We start from the raw sequence: 17,647 nt of genomic DNA, 5'->3' as shown, positions 1-17,647 counted from the left end.
TCCAAGGTTAGCTAATTATCCTCTCCAATCCTTTAGCAGTTAAGCTGTTCCCTCCCTGCCCTCTTGCAGAATTAATTCCCTTCTTCTCCAGCCCTTTTAAGCTTTAAATCCCCCCCTCCCCTCCCTCTGCCTTGGGAAAGAGCAATGCTTCCCCTCCCCTCCCCCATCCCCCCTTTTAAACCCCCTTTTAAACTCCACTCCCGACTCCAGATCCGCTTCCCCACTTTCTTCCCTGGGGTTAAATCAATTCTCTCCCCCTCCACCCCCTCCTTCCCATTTCTTTCCATTCTCAGCTTCAACCCTCCAGACCTTAATCCAATTTTCTTCCCCAGTCCTATTAAATCAATGCACGGAACAAAGGCACTAGTCCTTTTGAGGTAGCCAATCCTCTCTCTCTCTCTCTCTTTCTCATTCTCTCTTTCTTTCTCTCCCTCGCTCTCTTGCTCTTGCTCTTTTATCCCCTCTCTCTCCCTCTCCCTCTTTTTCTTTCTTTTTCTCTTTCTCTTTCTCCCTCTTTCTCTCTCCCTCTCTGTTTCTCCCTCTCCCTCTCTCTTGCTCTCTTTCTCCTTCTTTCTCCCTCTCCCTCTTTTTCTCTCTTTCTCTTTCTCTCCCCCTTTCTTTTTCCCTCTTTCTCTTTCCCTCTCTCCCTTTCTTTCTCTGTTTCTCCCTCTCCCTCTCTCTTGCTCTTTCTCCTTCTTTCTCCCTCTCCCTCTCTTTTTCTCTCTCTCCCCCTTTCTCTCTTTCTCTCTCTTTTTCCCTCTTTCTCTTTCCCTCTCTCCCTTTCTTTCTCTGTTTCTCCCTCTCCCTCTCTCTTGCTCTTTCTCCTTCTTTCTCCCTCTCCCTCTCTTTTCTCTCTCTCCCCTTTCTCTCTTTCTCTCTCTCTTTTTCCCTCTTTCTCTTTCCCTCTCTCCCTTTCTTTCTCTGTTTCTCCCTCTCCCTCTCTCTTGCTCTTTCTCCTTCTTTCTCCCTCTCCCTCTTTTTCTTTCTTTCTCTTTCTCTCTCCCCCTTTCTCTTTCTTTCTTTTTCCCTCTTTCTCTTTCCCTCTCTCCCTTTCTTTCTCTCTCCGCTTCTCTTTCTTTCTTTCTCTCTCTCTGTTGCTCTCACTTTCTCCCTCATTCTCTCTGCCTCTCCCCCTCTTTTTCTCTCTTTCTCTTTCTCTCTTTCTCTCCCTTTCTCTCTCCCTTTCTCTCTGCCTCTCTCTCTCACACAGGCACACACTCGCACAAGCGCGCAAACACACACACACACGCCCAATTCAACCAACTCTTAGTTGTTCAGGGGATCTTGACATACAACAGTTCATTTAGTGACTGTTCAAAGCTACAAGTTACACTGAAAACAGTAACATGGCCAGTTCTCACACTTATGACCGTTGCAGCATCTCTGCGGTCACGTGATCAAAATCCAGACGCTTGGCCGCTGACTCCTATTTATGACGGTTGCAGCGTCCCGGGGTCACACGATCCCCTTTTGTGACCTTCTGACAAGCAGAATCCACAGGGAAGCCAGCATTGCTAAACAACCGTTTGGACCGACTTCACAACAGCAGTAATTTACTTAACAACGGTGGCCAGGAAGGGTATAAAATGGGTCATGACTCACTTACTGCTTAGCAACAGAAAGTCTGAGGTAGATTGTGGTCCTTAAGTCAAGGACTATGGTATCTGTCTGCTCGGAATCCCTGGCCAGACACACTGAAATGGCAAAGAAATCGATATATATTGATAAGCAGATAAATCGAAGCTCACCAGGATTTGAGTCCAGCGGGGTGGGCTTCTCCCACCCACCTCGGTTTTCTGCATTCAGCTCATCACACCCAGCTGGCAACTGAACAGAACAGCCCACGCATAATTGTGTGAGCATGTGGTTTTTCTGAATTCAGCTTGGGATTGCAATCCGATTTAGCCCAGCCTGGCTTATAAATTTACTAGCTGTAGACCCGTGCTTTGCTATGAAAATTATGTGGTGGGGCTTAGTTTTTGGGGAGGAAAATAAGGGGGAATCTGCCTCTGCTTACCAGCATCCATCGGTATTCATCTGGCTAGCGTCCTATCAGTGTGTGAGAGAGTTGAGGGCTGTTTGCAAACTGAAACAGTATTTGCTGTGTGAGCAAGGAGACAGCAAGGAACTTGGGCGTGGCTTAGCTCAACTGTTTGGTACTAAAACTGCTTGGTGCTGTGAAACTGAAACTAAAACTGAAACTCCTCTCCTCTGTTTGTGTTTTGCATTTGGAAGAGATTTCTTTTCAGGTGGGGAGGGGGAGTAGAACTCCTTAGCATCAGGGCATGTTAATAATAATAATAATATAGGAAATACTAGTGCTCTGGATAGTCATTTAGAAAAATCCTTTCTTAGTGAGCACCTGGAAGCCAAAAGGAAGATACATGCCAAATTTCAAGTTTGTAGGCTTTGCGGTTCTGGAGATTTTGTGATGATGTGTGAGTGCTATTTCGCTTTGATAGATAGATAGATAGATAGATAGATAGATAGATAGATAGATAGATGGATGGATGGATGGATGGATGGATGGATGGACGGACAGACAGACAGACAGACAGACAGACAGATAGACAGACAGACAGACGGAAAGATGGATGGATGGATAGATAGATAGATAGATAGATAGATAGATAGATAGATAGATAGATAGATAGATAGATAGATAGACAGACAGACAGACGGATGAATGGATAGATGGATGGATGGATGGATGGATGGATGGATGGATGGATGGATAGATAGATAGATAGATAGATAGATAGATAGATAGATAGATAGATGATAGACAGACAGACAGACAGATGGATAGATGGATGGATGGATGGATAGATGGATAGATAGATAAACGTACCAATTTGATTCAGTGAGATTGCAGAACCAAGCAAAGTGCAGTTAGTCTTTGACTTAACAGCAACAACTCAGCCCCAAATTTCTGTTGCTAAGCAAGACAGTTGTTAAGTGAGTTTCTGCCCTATCTTATGACCTTTCTTGCCAGAATTATTAAATGAATAAATCCCGTTGTTAAGTCAGTAACATGGTTGTTAAGCGAGCCTGGCTTCCCCATTGATTTTGCTGGTCAGAAGGTCACAAAAAAGGCGATCACGTGACTGCAAGACACTGCAACCGTCATAAATGTGAGTCAGTTGCCATCTGAATTTTGATCCCAGGACCACAGGGATGTTGCAACGGTTGTAAGTGTGAAAAATGATCATATGTCACTTCAGTGCCGTTGTAACTTTGAACGGTCGTTAAATGAACTGCCGTAAGTCAAGGGCTAGCTGTACATCTCCGTCTATATGTTGGGGAAGAGGCTTCGTTCTTCGGAAGAAAGATGAGATGAATCTTCCAATCTAGTTTATTTCTGAAATTTCCCTGCACCAACAGACAGCCCCAAAATTTGCAGCCGCTTGTGATATAGAAATCTTAAGGATGCTCAATAAATCAGTAAAATACAACCGAATGAAACAAAACATGGCCTCTGCAAAGAAGAAGAAAAAAGAAATGAAAAGAAAAGAAAAAAAAAGAAACTTCAATATGAAAGCTCTCAGAGTAAGGACAAACATCCTGCTGTGGCCCTGCCAGTGGCCAGCGGTGCTGGCCGGCAACAGACTCAGACGGTGAGGAGGTTGGGGAGGAACATGGGCCAGTCCTGGAGTCCGGACGAGGGCTCTGCATCGGGGGTAGTGATGGAGCCAGGGCCGCCTGACAGTTATCAGCTGCTTTCCGAGTCGGAGATCAGTGAGGAAGAAGAACAGCTGGAGCCTGTTCCCAGTGTGCGCATGCACAGAGCTGCCAGGAGAAGGGAACAAGAGAAGGGAACAGCCAAGGAACAAGAGTCGACTTGTGAGTAAAGGCGGTGAACGGCCCCTCCCATTGGGAATAAAAGAGGAGTAAAAGAGGAGTGGGGTTTTGCAGGAGACAATCAATTCATTTCGTTAGGGGGAAGATCTGTTCCTGACTCCTTGCCAAGTATTGCCTGCTACAGCGTGGCGTTTGGGAAGATATCGGACTGGCAACTCTCCAAGGTCTGTGGTTGTGAAATCTCCTGAAAGACTGTTTGCCGGGACTTTGCCAGAGAGGAATTCACTGTAAACTAAATAAAAGGGTTTCATCGGGACGAGGAGTCAGTTTTGTGCTTTGGGGGGAAGCCTAGGTCAAAACACACACCCCTTCAATTAGTTACCACAGCTTGAGGACTAGAAGCTTGGAAATGATGAACAAAAGTAAGTAAATCAGCGTTGGGGGGGAAAGGGGAGCCATCAGGTCACTGCAACCGTTGTAAGTACAAGTGCCTGAATATTGATTGTGTAATATACGGTTAAGTATCAAAAATGGCACTTTTTAAAGCTGATATTGCTTCAAACAGTCACTAAAAAAACCTATCATAAATCCAGGATAATCTGTGGATCTCTTCCATGAACCGTGCTCAGCCGCAGAAAAGCAAATTAAACGACCCAACAAAGCTTGCTTTTTCTACTCTTGGGGTGTGAACAAACCACCATTCCAGGATTAAATCCCCCCCGCCATATAAAATGGAGCCCTCCAGATACAAAACTGACAATTTTGAAAGTTCTGCAAGAGGCCAATTCCCGAATTATAGGATTGGGTGGAAGGAACCAGGGTTAGGGTCATAGGTTCAATGACCGAATCCTCCCCATCCAAGGAGACTTTGGGATTCAAATCCTGGGGTGTGTGCGCCTTTCCTTTCGCAAGTGTTTATTTTATTTATGCATCATTCAAAGAGCTTCCAAGGAGGCTGTTTTGGAACAAATATTAAAAAATCCCACCCCCAAAGAAAAAAGGGAGGGAAAAACATAGAAAAATGTGGTAAAATATATATAACATTCACTGTTTGTCTGGTTTCCCACTCATCCATTAGTCTCTATAGCCGTGTTTCTCATCCTGGGCTCCTTTAAGCTGTGTGGATTTCAAGTCCCAGAATTCCCCAGCCTGCAAGTGGCTGGGGAATTCTGGGACTTGAAGTCCGCACAGCATAAAGTGGCCCAGGATGAGTAACACTGCTTTAATAAATATAATTTATATACCCTCTTTTTCATCCATAATTCCTTCTCACCCTCCGGACAGGTAAGAGTTAATCCTTCCTCTGGGAGATCTTGGAAGGGTTAAACCTGGTTGATTTCCTTCTCACTCCCAGCCTTGAAAGATTCATTTACCTCCCCTCACCACACCCCAGTCTAATTTTCGTTTCTTTTCTTTTTTATTAAAAGGGCTGGATTTTCCTCAGCCTTTTAACCCCGTTTTTCCGTCTTGTTTTTCCACCCCACTCCCCCAGTTCTCGATCCCACCGAATCCACAACCCCTCGCCTTTCACTCTTTTCCTCCTCCTTTCCTTTCTTTTCAAGGGTTTAAAAAAATATCTCCTTCCTTCCCTCAGTCCAGACTTTGCAGAGTTCAACTCGCCCTCCCCCCCCCCCACCCCCACCCCCCACGCCCGCCTCGTTTGTCCTCGAAGCTTCCTGGACCTTGAAGGGTTAATCCGTTCCACTTTGGCTTGACCCGTGTCAAGGGAAGCCAGAAGGGTCTTTTCCCCTCTTGTTAAGGAAAACCTCTCTTCCTCCTCTCTGTCCCCTCTTTCGCTTTTACCCTTTCCCCCTTCCCCCTCTGCTCCCCCTTTTCCTCTCTGCTCCCCCTTTTCCCCTCTGCCCCCTTTTTCCCTCTTTTCGCTTCTCTCTTTTGTCCCCCTTTTTCCCTCTGCCCCCTTTCTTCTCTGCTCCCCCTTTTCCCTCTGCCCCCTTTTCCTCTCTGCTCCCCCTTTTCTTCTCTGCTCCCCCTTTTCCCTCTGCCCTTTTCCCTTCTGTCCCCCCTTTTCCCTCTGCCCCCTTTTCCTCTCTGTTCCCCCTTTTCTTCTCTGCTCCCCCTTTTCCCTCTGCCCCCTTTTCCCTCTGCCCCCTTTCCCCTCCCCTGCCCCTCTTTTCCCCTTTTCCCTCCTCTCTTGTGTCCCCCTTTTCCCTCTGCCCCCTTTTCCTGTCTGCTCCCCCTTTTCCCTTCTGTCCCCCTTTCTGCTGTCCCCCCTTTCCCTCTGCCCCCTCATACCTGCCCCCTTTTCTCCTTTTCCCTTCTCTTTTGTCCCCCCTTTCCCTCTGCCCCCTTTCCCCTCCCCTGCCCCCTTTTCCCTTCTGTCCCCCTTTCCCTCTGCCCCCTCACCCCTGCCCCCTTTTCCTCTCTGCTCCCCTTTTTCTTCTGTCCCCCTTTCCCTCTGCCCCCTCACCCCTTTCCCCTGCCCCCTTTTCCCCTCTTTTCCCCTTTCACTTTCCCCCTCCCCTCTGTACCCTTTTCCCTTCTGTCCCCCCTTTCTGCTCTGTACCCCCTCCCGTCCCTCTATCACTGCCCCTCTTTCCCCCTCTGTCCCCCAACGTCCACACTTTTCCCCTCTGTCCCCTTTCCCTTCTGTACCCCTTTTCAACCTCTGTCCCCCTTCCCCAGCCCCCACTTTCCTCCCCCCGTCTCCTCCTGTCCCTCCCTTCCCCTTCTGTCCCCCCTTTCTTCCTCTGTCCCCCGTTTTTCCCTTTCCCTCCTGACCTTAAAGGGTTAACACCAATCTCTCCCCCTCCCCTTTTTCCCCTGAAACCCCCGCTTTCATTTCCCCTCCCCCTCGCAGCTTTCCCCCCTTAACTCCTTTCTTCTCTCCTCTTCCCCTTTTTCAAAGGGTTAAACCGATTTTCATCCCCGCCAAGCACTTCAAGGGTTAACCCGAAAAAAAAAAAAGAAAAAGAAAAAAAAAGAAAAACAGAAAAGAAACGGGGGGGGCGAGCGAGCGCTTCCTTTCCTCCTCCCCCCCTTTCCCCCCTCCTCCCCTTCTCGGCTACCTCGCGTTCTATCCAGATTGACACATTTTCTACGGGAAGCCGCGCCGGACCAATCAGGCGCGTCCTGGGGTTTTATGGCTCTTTTTTTTTTTTCTCCCTTCCCTTCCCCTCCTTTCCCCCCCCCCCCCAGCCCAACCCCCGCCTCGCCCCCACGTGGGCCGCGAGCGCCTTATTTATTTCTTCCCTTGCCTTCCTTTTCTTCTCCTCCTCCCTCGCCCCCGCCCCTCTCTCCCTCTCTCTCTCTCTCGCGCTCTCTCTCCCCTTCCCGGCGCTCTGATTGGCTGCGGCGCGTTCGGCTGTGGCGAAAGAGAAAGCGGCAGACCCCACGTGGAGCTGGCGGGCGTTCCATTGATCGCTTCTCCCCCGCAAAGCAGCCGCGGGGGGGGGGGGGGAAGGGAGGGAGGGAGGGAGGAGGGGAAGGAAAAAGAGAGAGAGAGAGAGAGAGAGAAGGGGAGAAAAAGCGAGGAAAGGAAGAAGGGGCGTTGAAAAGGAGGGTTGTTGTTTTTTTCTCTCTCTCTCTCTCTCTCTTTTTCTCCCTCTTGCAAACCAACACGGCAGGGCAACCCTGACCCGGAGCCACCCCGCCCCACGCTCTCCTGTGCTCCCCGCAAAAGGAGGAGGCGTGGGCGATCCCCGCGCCCCGGGGGTGAGTGTTGTTGTTGTTGTTTCTTTCTCGCGCGGTGGAGGTAGATCTCCCTTCCCTCCCCCCACCCCCACCTCGTCTCCTTCGGGTCCGTCTCTCCAAAGGGGAAAGCGAGTGAGTGAGTGGGTAGGTGGGTGCGAGCGCTTTTAATGGTGGGGATTTAGGGAAAGGGAAGGAAGGGTGGATCGCTTTCCTGCTGGCGGATCTACTCTGCTCTCTCTCTACCTGATGCTGTTGCTTTGGGGCCGGACTATTGTTAGGCTGGGAGAAATCTTGGGGTGGGGGGTTTGGGGGGCGATTGTGTACCGGGGACTTTCTTGGTTTAAAAAAAAAAGAATGGGGGTGCGGGGGCTTTCTAAGCCGGAGAAGAGCGAGTTCCTTATTGGTGGGGAAAGAGGAGATTCCGATTGTTAATTGGGGTGATTGTTAATTGGTGTGTGTGTGTGTGTGTGGTTGCTGCCCGGATTCCTTTCTTAATACAAAGAGGCATTTGGGGGTTAAAATCGACCCCCTCCTCCCCCTCGTTTGATCTCGTGCAGCTCCCCTTCCTCGCCAGATACTCACGAATTAAACTGTGATTAATGTTACTTTGCTCCCGGTTTTTTTTTTTGCCTTCTGTCCTTCATCTCCAGTTAAAGTCGGCTTTCCCTGGGAAGCGGAGAAACGGCTGGCAGCTCTCTTTTTTTTAAAGTCCTTGAAATCTCACCCAGCGCCTATATTTTGATTTTAATTTTAATTCCCCCCCTCTCCCGCCTTCCGGGGCACAAGGGACAGACCGCCTGGAACATGTGCAGAGTGCTTTTTTCATGGCTCCTGAATGAAGAGAGCCAGTTCTTGCTTCCCACCCGTAGGGACTGAATGGGAGTGGGTGTTGGGGAAGGAAGGAGCAGGCAGTTTTTTAAGGTCCTTTATTCAAGAGAGAATGGAGAGGATTTTGTTTGATGCTGTATAACAGTTTGCAAGAACTTTGGAGAAAACAAGCTTGTTGCTAATCTAGCCACCAAAGACCCCAGTGGGTATATTAAATCTTTTTTAATAGGGGTCTACACAACGTGGTTAGATTGGAGGCTGGAGTGTATTCACACACAATACAGGTAGTTCTGGACTTCTGAACGTAACTGATCCCCAAATTTCTATGGCTAAGTGAAACGTTGCTTAAGAGAATTCTGTGGCTTTTCTCGCCGCCGTTGCTAAGCGAACCACTGCAGTTGTTAAGTTGGTAATACGGTGGTTAAGTGAATATGGTCTGCCCCCGTGGACTTTGCTTCTAAGAAGGTTGCAAAAGGAGTGGAATCCCGTGACCCCAGGACAGATACCAGATAATCAGAGTTGGAAGGGACCTTGTAGGTCATCTAGTCCAACCCCCCCACCCAAGCGGGAGACCCTACATCATTTCTGACATATGAAAGCCCAATCTCTTCTTGAAAGCCACCAGTGATGAAGCTCTCACAACTTCCAAAGGCAACTTCTGTTCCATGGGTTGATTGTTCTCTTTGTCAGAAAGTTTCTCCTCCTTTCTATGTTAAATCTCTCCTTGTTCAGTTTCCATCCATTATTCCTTGTCTAGCCTTTGAGTGCTTTGGAAAATAGCTCGACCCCTTCCTCTCTGTGGCAGCCCCCCAAATACTGGAAGTCTGCTATCGTGTCTCCCCTGGTCCTTCTCTTCCCTAGACTAATCAGGCCCAGCTCCTGCAACCGTTCATCGTATGTTTTAGTCTCCAGTCCCTTAATCATCCTGGTTGCTCTTCTTTGTACTTTTTCTAGAGTCTCAACATCTTATTTATAATGTGGTGACCAAAACTGGATGCAGGACTCTAGGTGTTGTCTTACTAAGGCTTTATAGAGTGGTATTAGTACTTCCCTTGATCTTGAGTGTATCCCTCTGTTAATACAATTTAGGATTGCATTGGCTGTTTTGGCTGCTGCTGCACACAGCTGGCTCCTATTTAGCTGGTTGTCCACTAAGACTCCAAGAATCCCTCTCACAGTTACTGCAACAGTCATGAATATGAGTCAGTGGGCCGGATTTTGGGGGCTTGTGACCATGGGGTGTGTTGCAGCAGTTGTAAGTGTGAAAAAACGGTCATCAGTTGCTTTTTTCAAGGCCGTCGTAACTTTGGTTGCTAAAGGAACTGTTGTAAGTCGAGGACTGCTTGCACGTTTTGCCTGCTTAGAGAAATGAGCTTTTCTTAAGTCTGTTGGGAGAATGCATTGGTTCCGGGTTCGCCCGGCATCCCAAAAAAGATTAATCATCATTAAAGGTGGACTGTGGTGGGAATGCAGCTCACTGTGCTTTTCAGACGTTTTTTGAGTTGTGCGAACGATCGCTTCCTTTCCAGTCATTGATGTCTTTTCTCTAAATTGGGAGATGGAGATGCCAGATGCAGAGGCAGTCTATCTTCCACCCTTTTGCTTCTTGTCCCCAATCTATCCAACGCGCCTCATTAGAGTCAAATTTTTAAGCTGTGGGCAAGGTTGTTGGTGCTGGTTTTGTTTTTTGTTTTTATTAAAAAAGAATCCCAATCTGGTTTTTTTTTCCAATCCCTATTTGGGATTCCATCTTTTTTAATTTCAAAACTCGTTGAAATTGGAGTTTTTGCATGGGTTACAGCTAGTCCTCGACTTATAGCGGTCGGTTTAGCGACCGCTCAAAGGGACAACGGCACTGAAAAATGGTGACTTAGGACCAGTTTTCACACTTAACGACCGTTGTAACAACTCCGTGGTCCTGTGATCCAAATTCGGACCGTTTGACGGTTGACTCATATTTATGACGGTTATCGTGTCCCGGGTTCACCTGATCGATCCCCTTTCACGTTCTTCTGTCAAGCAGAGTCAATGGGGAAAGTCAGGTTCCCCGTTGAGTGGGACTCCTCTAACAACGCAAGTGATTCACTTAAAGGCGGCAAGAAAAGGCGTAAAATGGAGCCAAACTCACTGAACGGTCTCACTCATCAACAGAAATTTTGGGGGCTCGATTGCGGTCGTACGTGGAGGACTGCCTGTCTGTTTTATCCACGGGTGAGGTCTCGCTTTAGACTGCAGCGAAGGTCCCGTTTCAACGGTGGTCGTAGGTCGAATACTATCTACAACTTCACCGGTCAATAAACCGTCGAAAATAATTTAGTTTAAAACTGATTTATTGTAGGGTTTGGTGTGGTTTTTTTGCTGGCAATCCTGGCTTGAGGGACCTTGCACACACACACACACACACATACACGCACACGGAGCCTTCCTTCCCTCGGGGCTGATTAGATGCGCCAGGAAGGCCATTTTCGGTTGTTTTGTACATCCTTCCTGATAAAAGCTGGCTAGGATACAAGGAATTGGGGAAGGGGTGTGTGTGTGTGTGTGTGTAGTCAGGAAAGGCTGCAGCTGGGAGATTTTTATATCCTTACCTGCAAAGCAGGCAATAACTTGGGAGGGGGGGGGAGAACGTTAAAAGTTAATCGAGGGGCGCATGTAAGAACAGCTGGAAAGAGGGAATGGTGTGTAACGTAAAATAATAAAATAAAATAAGAGAGAAAGGAGCCACGTGGGGTGGGTGGTATTGGTGGGAGGTCTTTTTTCTTTTTCTTCCTGACCCTGGAGGAAAACCAAGGGGAGGGGGCTGAGTTGTGGCTACTTTCCTCCCCCCCCACCCCCCACTCACACATGTGTTAAAAAGGAAATTTATGCTTCCTGAAGTCTGCCGCCTTTGGGAATTGGAAGCAGGAGGGGAGGAGGAAACGCCCTTGACATGCCCAGAGGCGGCCTTGTTTCACCGTGTAATTTCCTTCTTGAGCAGACAGCAAATATCCTTCCTTGAAGGGCCTTCCAGGGGTCAAGATGGCTTTGCAGCATCTCTCAAAGCGAGGATGGTTTTTGGATTTTTATCGGGGGGGTTTGGCAAAAAAAAAAAACCCTCCAGTCGGGGTGGCTTTCCAGCAGTCTTTGGAGGTAGTCCTTGACTTATGACCGCAGTTGGGACCAGAAATCATGTTGCTAAGCAAGACGGTGGTTTAAATGAGTCGTGCTTAGTTTTATATCCTGTGAGGTGCTTTTTTTTTTTTGCCTTGGTTGTTCAGCAAATCGGTGCGGTTGTTAAATGAATTGGGCAGTCGTTAAGCGAACCCGGCTTCCCCTTCCCTTGACTTTGCTTATGGGAAGGTCTCAAGTGGCAATCACGTGACTTCAGGATGCTGCATGGTCGTAAGTGCAAGGACTGGCCATAATCCGTATTATTCAGTCCTGTTTAGTTAGTGAACGGATGGTTGTAAGTCGAGGACTACCTGTGATTGTTCTAGGCCTCAGTGGACACAATTTAGGTTACTGAAGGCCAGGGCTTGTAATATTTTGGGGCCTGTGGATCTTATTTTCTTTTGGTTGTTTTATTGCTTTAAAAAAAAAATAGAACATGTTTTAGCGATTTAAAGTGCATTTTCCCCCCACCATGGCTTTCTTATTGCTATCCTAAATCAGGATTTAAGCCATGATTGCAAAGAAGAGAATGCAATGGATAAACCAGAGTCAAATGGAACTTGGTTAGAAGTGTAGAAGGGCTTGCTATAAACCGTGATGGACCCCTACTTTGAAAAGGAGAAGAGAAATGAATGGCAGGTTTTCTGAGGTGCTAGTCCTCATGAATCTCTTGTTATCCTCACAAACAAAAGGATGACACTGATCACCAGTACATGACTTGCGGGTTCCTTTTATTTCTTATTTATTTATTCTCCGCCTGTCTTGCTTTGAGGCAGCTATGTGGTGTAAAATAAATTAGGTGTAAAAAGAAATAGGTGCTGATAGGCAACCCTGTTCAGTCCGATAACGGTGCATTTTATGACTGCTGGAATAACTTAGTGCGTGGCTCATTTTGAAAACCTGGTCAGCCATTTCTAGACTGCTAAGGCTTTTTTGCTTATAGGTTTGTACTTAAAATGTGTTAAAGTTCAGTGTTTCTCAACCTTGGCAAGTTTTAAAGACATGTGGACTTCAACTGACAGAATTGCCTCAGCCAGCATGGTGACTGGGGGAATTCTGGGAGTTGTAGTTCACCCATCTTAACATGGCTGAGATGCTCATAATTTCTGACTTGGGACCAGGATAAGATAACGGATGTTTCCAATTTAACCATGTAACCGTCTTGTTCTCCTTAGGTTACCCCCAGAACGTGGTTTCCCCAAAACCAGACAAGTAGTGACCTTCCGAAAATCACAAACCTATGGTTGATTTACAAGGATGTTCTCCCAAAATCGGCCCCCGGTAAGTTATCTCTGTTTTTTTTTAAAAAAAAAAATCCCTTCTACCTCCAATCTTTAGGTTTCCAACTCCCATCAAAAAAAAAAAAAAATTAAAAATATACTTTCCTTTAAGTCGATTTAATTCTTATCCAAATGTCAGTGTTTCAGTGATGGGCGTGTTTCAGATTCTTGGGATCATTTTTTGAAATTGTTTATTTAATTCATGTCCCTCCTTTATTACTTTTTTTTTTTCTTAAAAATAACTCCAGCCAGCGAATATCTCTAATATTCTTTCCTCCTCCTGTTTTCCTCAGAGCGATAACAGGTGGGACAGGCTGAGACAGAGGGACTGGCCCCAAATCATCCAGCTGGCTTTCAGGGCTAAGGTGGGACTAGAACTCACATCTGCTGATTTCAGGGTTAAAGTGGGACTAGAACTCACATCTGGTGATTTGGGACTAGAACTCCCATTGCCTGGTGATTTCAGAGCTAAAGTGGGACTAGAACTCACATCTGGTGATTTCAGGGTTAAAGTGGGACTAGAACTCACATCTGGTGATTTCAGAGCTGAAGTAGGACTAGAATTCACATCTTCTGGTGATTTCAGGAGTAAGGTGGGACTAGAATTCACATCTGCTGCTGATTTCAGAGCTGAAGTAGGACTAGAACTCACATCTGCTGATTTCAGAGCTGAAGTAGGACTAGAACTCACATCTTCTGGTGATTTCAGGGCTAAAGTGGGACTAGAACTCACATCTGCTGCCGATTTCACAGCTGAAGTGGGACTAGAACTCACATTTCCTGGTACTGACTCAAAGTCATCCAAGCCTCATTCATGCCTAAGGAGGGATTAGAATTCACCTCTCCTGGTGATTGGCCCAAAGTCATCCCACTGATTTTTGATGGCGAAGGATGTGGTTTTAATGGGTGTGGGGAAGGGAAGGAGATCAAAATTTAACTGATGACCTTATTTAGACAGGAAAAATAAGCCTTTCGTGAAGACTTGTCCTTCTGAAATACAGGTAGTCCTTACAACAGTTCATTTAGTGACCGTTCAAAGTCACAACGGCCCTGAACAAAGTGACTTATGGCCGTTTTTCACGTGTACGACTATTGGCAGCATCCCCATGGTCACATGGTCCAAATTCTGGGCGCTTGGTAACTGACGCATACTTACGACGGTTGCGGTGTCCCTGGGTCATGTGATCCCATTTTGCGACCATCTGACGAGTCTGGGGAAGCCAGATTTGCTTCACAACCCTTTTACTGCAGTAATTTAACAACGGTAGTGATTCAACTTAACACACTACAGCAAGAAAGGTCATTAAATGGGGAAAATTTCACCTAACAAATGTTTCACTTAGCAACATGAATGTTGGGCTCAATTGTGGTTGTAAGTTGAGGACTACCTGCAGTTTGCGTTGATTGATGATTGATTGATTATGTGAATTGAGTTAGGGTTGACCCAGAGCGACCACATATACCAGGGGTCCCCAAACTTGGCAGCTTTAAGACTTGTAGACTTCAACTCCCAGAATTCCTCAACCAAGTATAGCTGGCTGAGGAATTCTGGGAATTGAAGTCCACAAGTCTTAAAGTTGCCAAGTTTAGACAGATAAACTTCATGAAGACCTGTGCCCAAATCTGGTCCTAAACTAGGGCAGAATTCACTTAGCAAGAGCAGACATATACTGCTTCACAGTGCTTTTAAAGCCCTTTCTAAGCAGTTTACATAGTCAGCCTCTTACCCCCAAAAATTTGGACAAAAAAGTCCTCATTTTACCCACCTCAGAAGTATGGAAGGCTGAATCAACCTTGGAACTTTTAGCAAATGTTTCAGTTAGTAACAGAAACTTTGGGCCCAACTGTGGGTATAAGTTGAGGACTACCTCTATTATATACCTTGTTGAGTAAACATTTCTAGTGAGCAAACTCCAATGCTTGAAAATTCTTTTCTGGGACTTGTTAAGAAAAAGACCAAAATGGCAATTGTTTAACTGGCCGGGATGAACTCAGTACATTTGGTGGCGCTTGGTGTGTGGGAAATCACCTCTAAGCTGATTGGAACTTCAAAATTAAAAATACCTTTTGCATCGATTTGAATGCTGCAGAATGGCCTAAGACACCGAGAGCAGCAGGGGTCTCCAACCTTGACAACTTTAAGATTTGTGGACTTCAACTCCCAAATTCCTGAGCTAACATGACTGGAGGAGGAATTCTGGGAGTTGAAGTCCACGAGTCTTAAAGTTGTCAAGGTTTGAGACCCCTGAATCAAAGCATGTCTGTGTTTGTAAAAGTTTTCCTCCAAGCAACTCTTTTCATCCAGGGGTGTCAAACCGCGGCAATTTTTTTTTTAAAGCCTTGTGAATTTCAACTCTTAGAATTCTCCATCATTGTTACGTGAATCCAGGTCATTAAGCGAACCCATTGTTTGCAACAGGCCAATTCGCAGAAAAATTGCATACGATACTCATTTAACGATCATAAAGGTTCCCCTCGCACATCCGTGCTAGTCGTTTCCGGCTCTAGCGGGTGGTGCTCATCTCTGTTACAAAGCCGAAGAGGCAACGCTGTCCAAAAACGTCTCTGTGGTCATGTGGCGGCATGGCTAAACGCCAAAGCCGCACGGAACGCTGTTCCCTTCCCACCAAAGGGGTCCCTATTTTCCTACTTGCATTTTTACTATGGTTTCGAACGGCCAGGTTGGCAGAAGCTGGGACAAGGGAGCTCACTCCGTGACACGGCGCTAGGGATTCGAACCGCTGAACTGCTGAAAAGCGTCTTAGCCATTGAGCCACCATGTCCCTTAACAGTCATTGTACAACCAGACAAATTGTTGAGCTTTTATTGCGGTGGTCGTTAAGCGAATCACTGTAGGGAAAGAGGGAGGGGGAAATGGGGAGGCAGGCCTCTTTCCAAAGGGAACAACCCCATGGGACGGGAACGAGGGCCGGCGCATGATGCTTGCTCTGTCGTGAGTTTTGCCCACTCTCTCTCTTTCTCCCTCCCAGGCTCACCTACAGACACCGCCTGTGGCCACCGCAGCTGTTGCCGCCGCCGCTGCCGCCAGTGTCGTATCAACTGCTCCCCAATCTTTGAAACTCACCTACCCCGAGATACTGGACCGGATCAAAGAGGAATTCCAGTTTTTGCAGAACCAGTACCACAGGTAAAAAAAAGGACGTTCATTTTCCCAGGGGGATGTCGAGCTGGGTGGACCGCATGGCTTCTTCCTATAATCCTGGTGAACATTTGCATGCGTGTGTGTGTGTGTTTGTGTACATACCAAAGCCAGCTTTTCAATCCCCGTTTTAATCCTCGCAGCTGCCGTGAAGTGTTTGGATAATTTTTGCCTCTCTGCGTAAGGAGCCTTTTGCAACCCCAAGAGCCTGTAGCCTCCCTTTATGCAGGCAGTCCTCGACTTAATGACCACAATTGGCCCCCAAATCTCAGTTGCTAAAAGCAAGGCGGTTGCTAAGAGGATTTGGCCCATTTTATGACCTTTCTTGCCACAATTGTTGAGTGAGTTGCTGCGGTTGTTAAGTTAGGAATTTAAGTGGCCCTGTTTCCCCCTCAAAATATGACCTACTCTGAAAGTAAGTCCTAGCTTGTTTTTTTTACACGTGTGCCCAATATAAGCCCCACCCCCAAAATAAGCCCTAATTAAGATCCTGCCCACTCCAGAGTGCACGGGTGAAAATTAAGCTAGGGTAGGGATTGGAGGATGGGTGCAGCCACCCTACTACTTACTTTTGGACAGTTGTAGCTAGGCCTGGCACACCCGACGCCTGCCTGGCTGGCCCATTTCTTCTGCAGCTGGCAAGGCTTTCCTGAAGGCCTCTGGAGCTGATAACAAAGCTCTGGATCGATCCGGAGCTCTGTTATCTGCTACAGAGGACTTCAGGAAAACCTTGCTGGCCTCTCAGAAGTTCCTGAAGGCCTCTGACCACGAAAAGGAGGCTGAGGGTGACGCCCGCAAGTGACGTTAGTTCCCCCGAAAATAAGACCTGGTGCCTTTTTGGTGGCAAAAAAGTATAAGACAAGGTCTTATTTTGGGGGGTAGTAACTAAGTTAAGTTAGTAACTTAACAACTGGTTGTTAATTGAAATCCGGCTTCCCCATTTTTTTTTGGCTTGTCAGGAAGTCGCAAAAAGGGATGCTGCAGCTGTCATAAACACGAGTCAGTTGCCAAGTGTCTGAATTTTGATCCCATGACCGTGGGGATGCTGCGACGGTCGTAAGAGTGAAAAATGGTCCCAAGCCACTTTTTTTCAGGGTCGTCACAACTTTGAACGGTCATTAAATGAACTGTTGCAAGTCAAGGGCTACCTATACACTTCGGGGCAGGGGTCTCCAACCTTGGCAACTTTTAAGACTTGTGGACATCTGGGAAATTGCCAAGGTTGGAGACCCCTGCTTTACAGAGTCGGCCTGTTGTCCGCAAGAATCTGGGTCCTCGCTTACCCCCCTCGGAAGGCTGAGTCAACCTTGAGCCTGGCGAGATTTGAACTGTCCAGTTGCAGGCAGCCGGCAGGCCACAGAAGTAGTCCTGCAGTACTGCACTCTAACCACTGCGCCGGAGAGGACCCAAATCAAATCAAAATCCCCGGGAAGACCTGTGTTGACTTATATTATGTGGCTTTGCGGACCGGGGTGGTGGTGGGAGGAAACGGGAATGGTTCCATGCATGCGGCGTACGTGCACAGCTCCATTTGCGTAACGGGCGGGCATGCGTGCAAATGGAGCCTTGTACACCTGCTGCTCGTTCAAAGGGAGCTGCAAGCGTGCTCAACGACCGCTTCCACAGCCCAGTTCCAAAGGCGCCACGGCCCGGTAGTCGGCCACAGCCTGGGAAGGGGGCGGGGTGGTTAGGGATCCCTGATTTAATTCATTGATTTATTAATTGTATATGCCATCCATCTCGCCACTGGAGCAACTCTGGGCCGCTTACAAGAGAG

At 47.3% G+C, this 17,647-nt stretch overlaps 1 protein-coding gene across 5 annotated transcripts in view; it reads left to right on the top strand.

Annotated features, from left to right (window-relative positions):
* Positions 1-7,259: 7,259 nt before the first annotated feature.
* LOC113435348 (transducin-like enhancer protein 1) overlaps positions 7,260-17,647 on the top strand; it is a 65,106-nt gene continuing 54,718 nt past the window's right edge. For 3 of the 5 annotated variants that reach the window (XM_087922660.1, XM_087922658.1, XM_087922657.1), the window contains exons 1-4: positions 7,260-7,473; positions 12,606-12,711; positions 13,004-13,075; positions 15,701-15,858. In XM_087922660.1, coding sequence (XP_087778786.1) covers positions 12,688-12,711; positions 13,004-13,075; positions 15,701-15,858 — 254 coding nt within the window. In that variant the 5' untranslated portion in view covers positions 7,260-7,473; positions 12,606-12,687. The remainder of the gene's footprint in view (positions 7,474-12,605; positions 12,712-13,003; positions 13,076-15,700; positions 15,859-17,647) is intronic. The other 2 variants (XM_087922661.1, XM_087922659.1) reach the window with 1 other exon arrangement.

The sequence above is a fragment of the Pseudonaja textilis genome, chromosome 1, assembly GCF_049901715.1.
Source record: "Pseudonaja textilis isolate UNSWEBS1 chromosome 1, rPseTex1.2, whole genome shotgun sequence".
In the NCBI taxonomy this organism is placed as follows: Eukaryota; Metazoa; Chordata; class Lepidosauria; order Squamata; family Elapidae; genus Pseudonaja; species Pseudonaja textilis.
The sequence above is the reverse complement of the archived record's forward strand: the minus strand, read 5'-3'. Positions and strand labels throughout refer to the sequence as shown.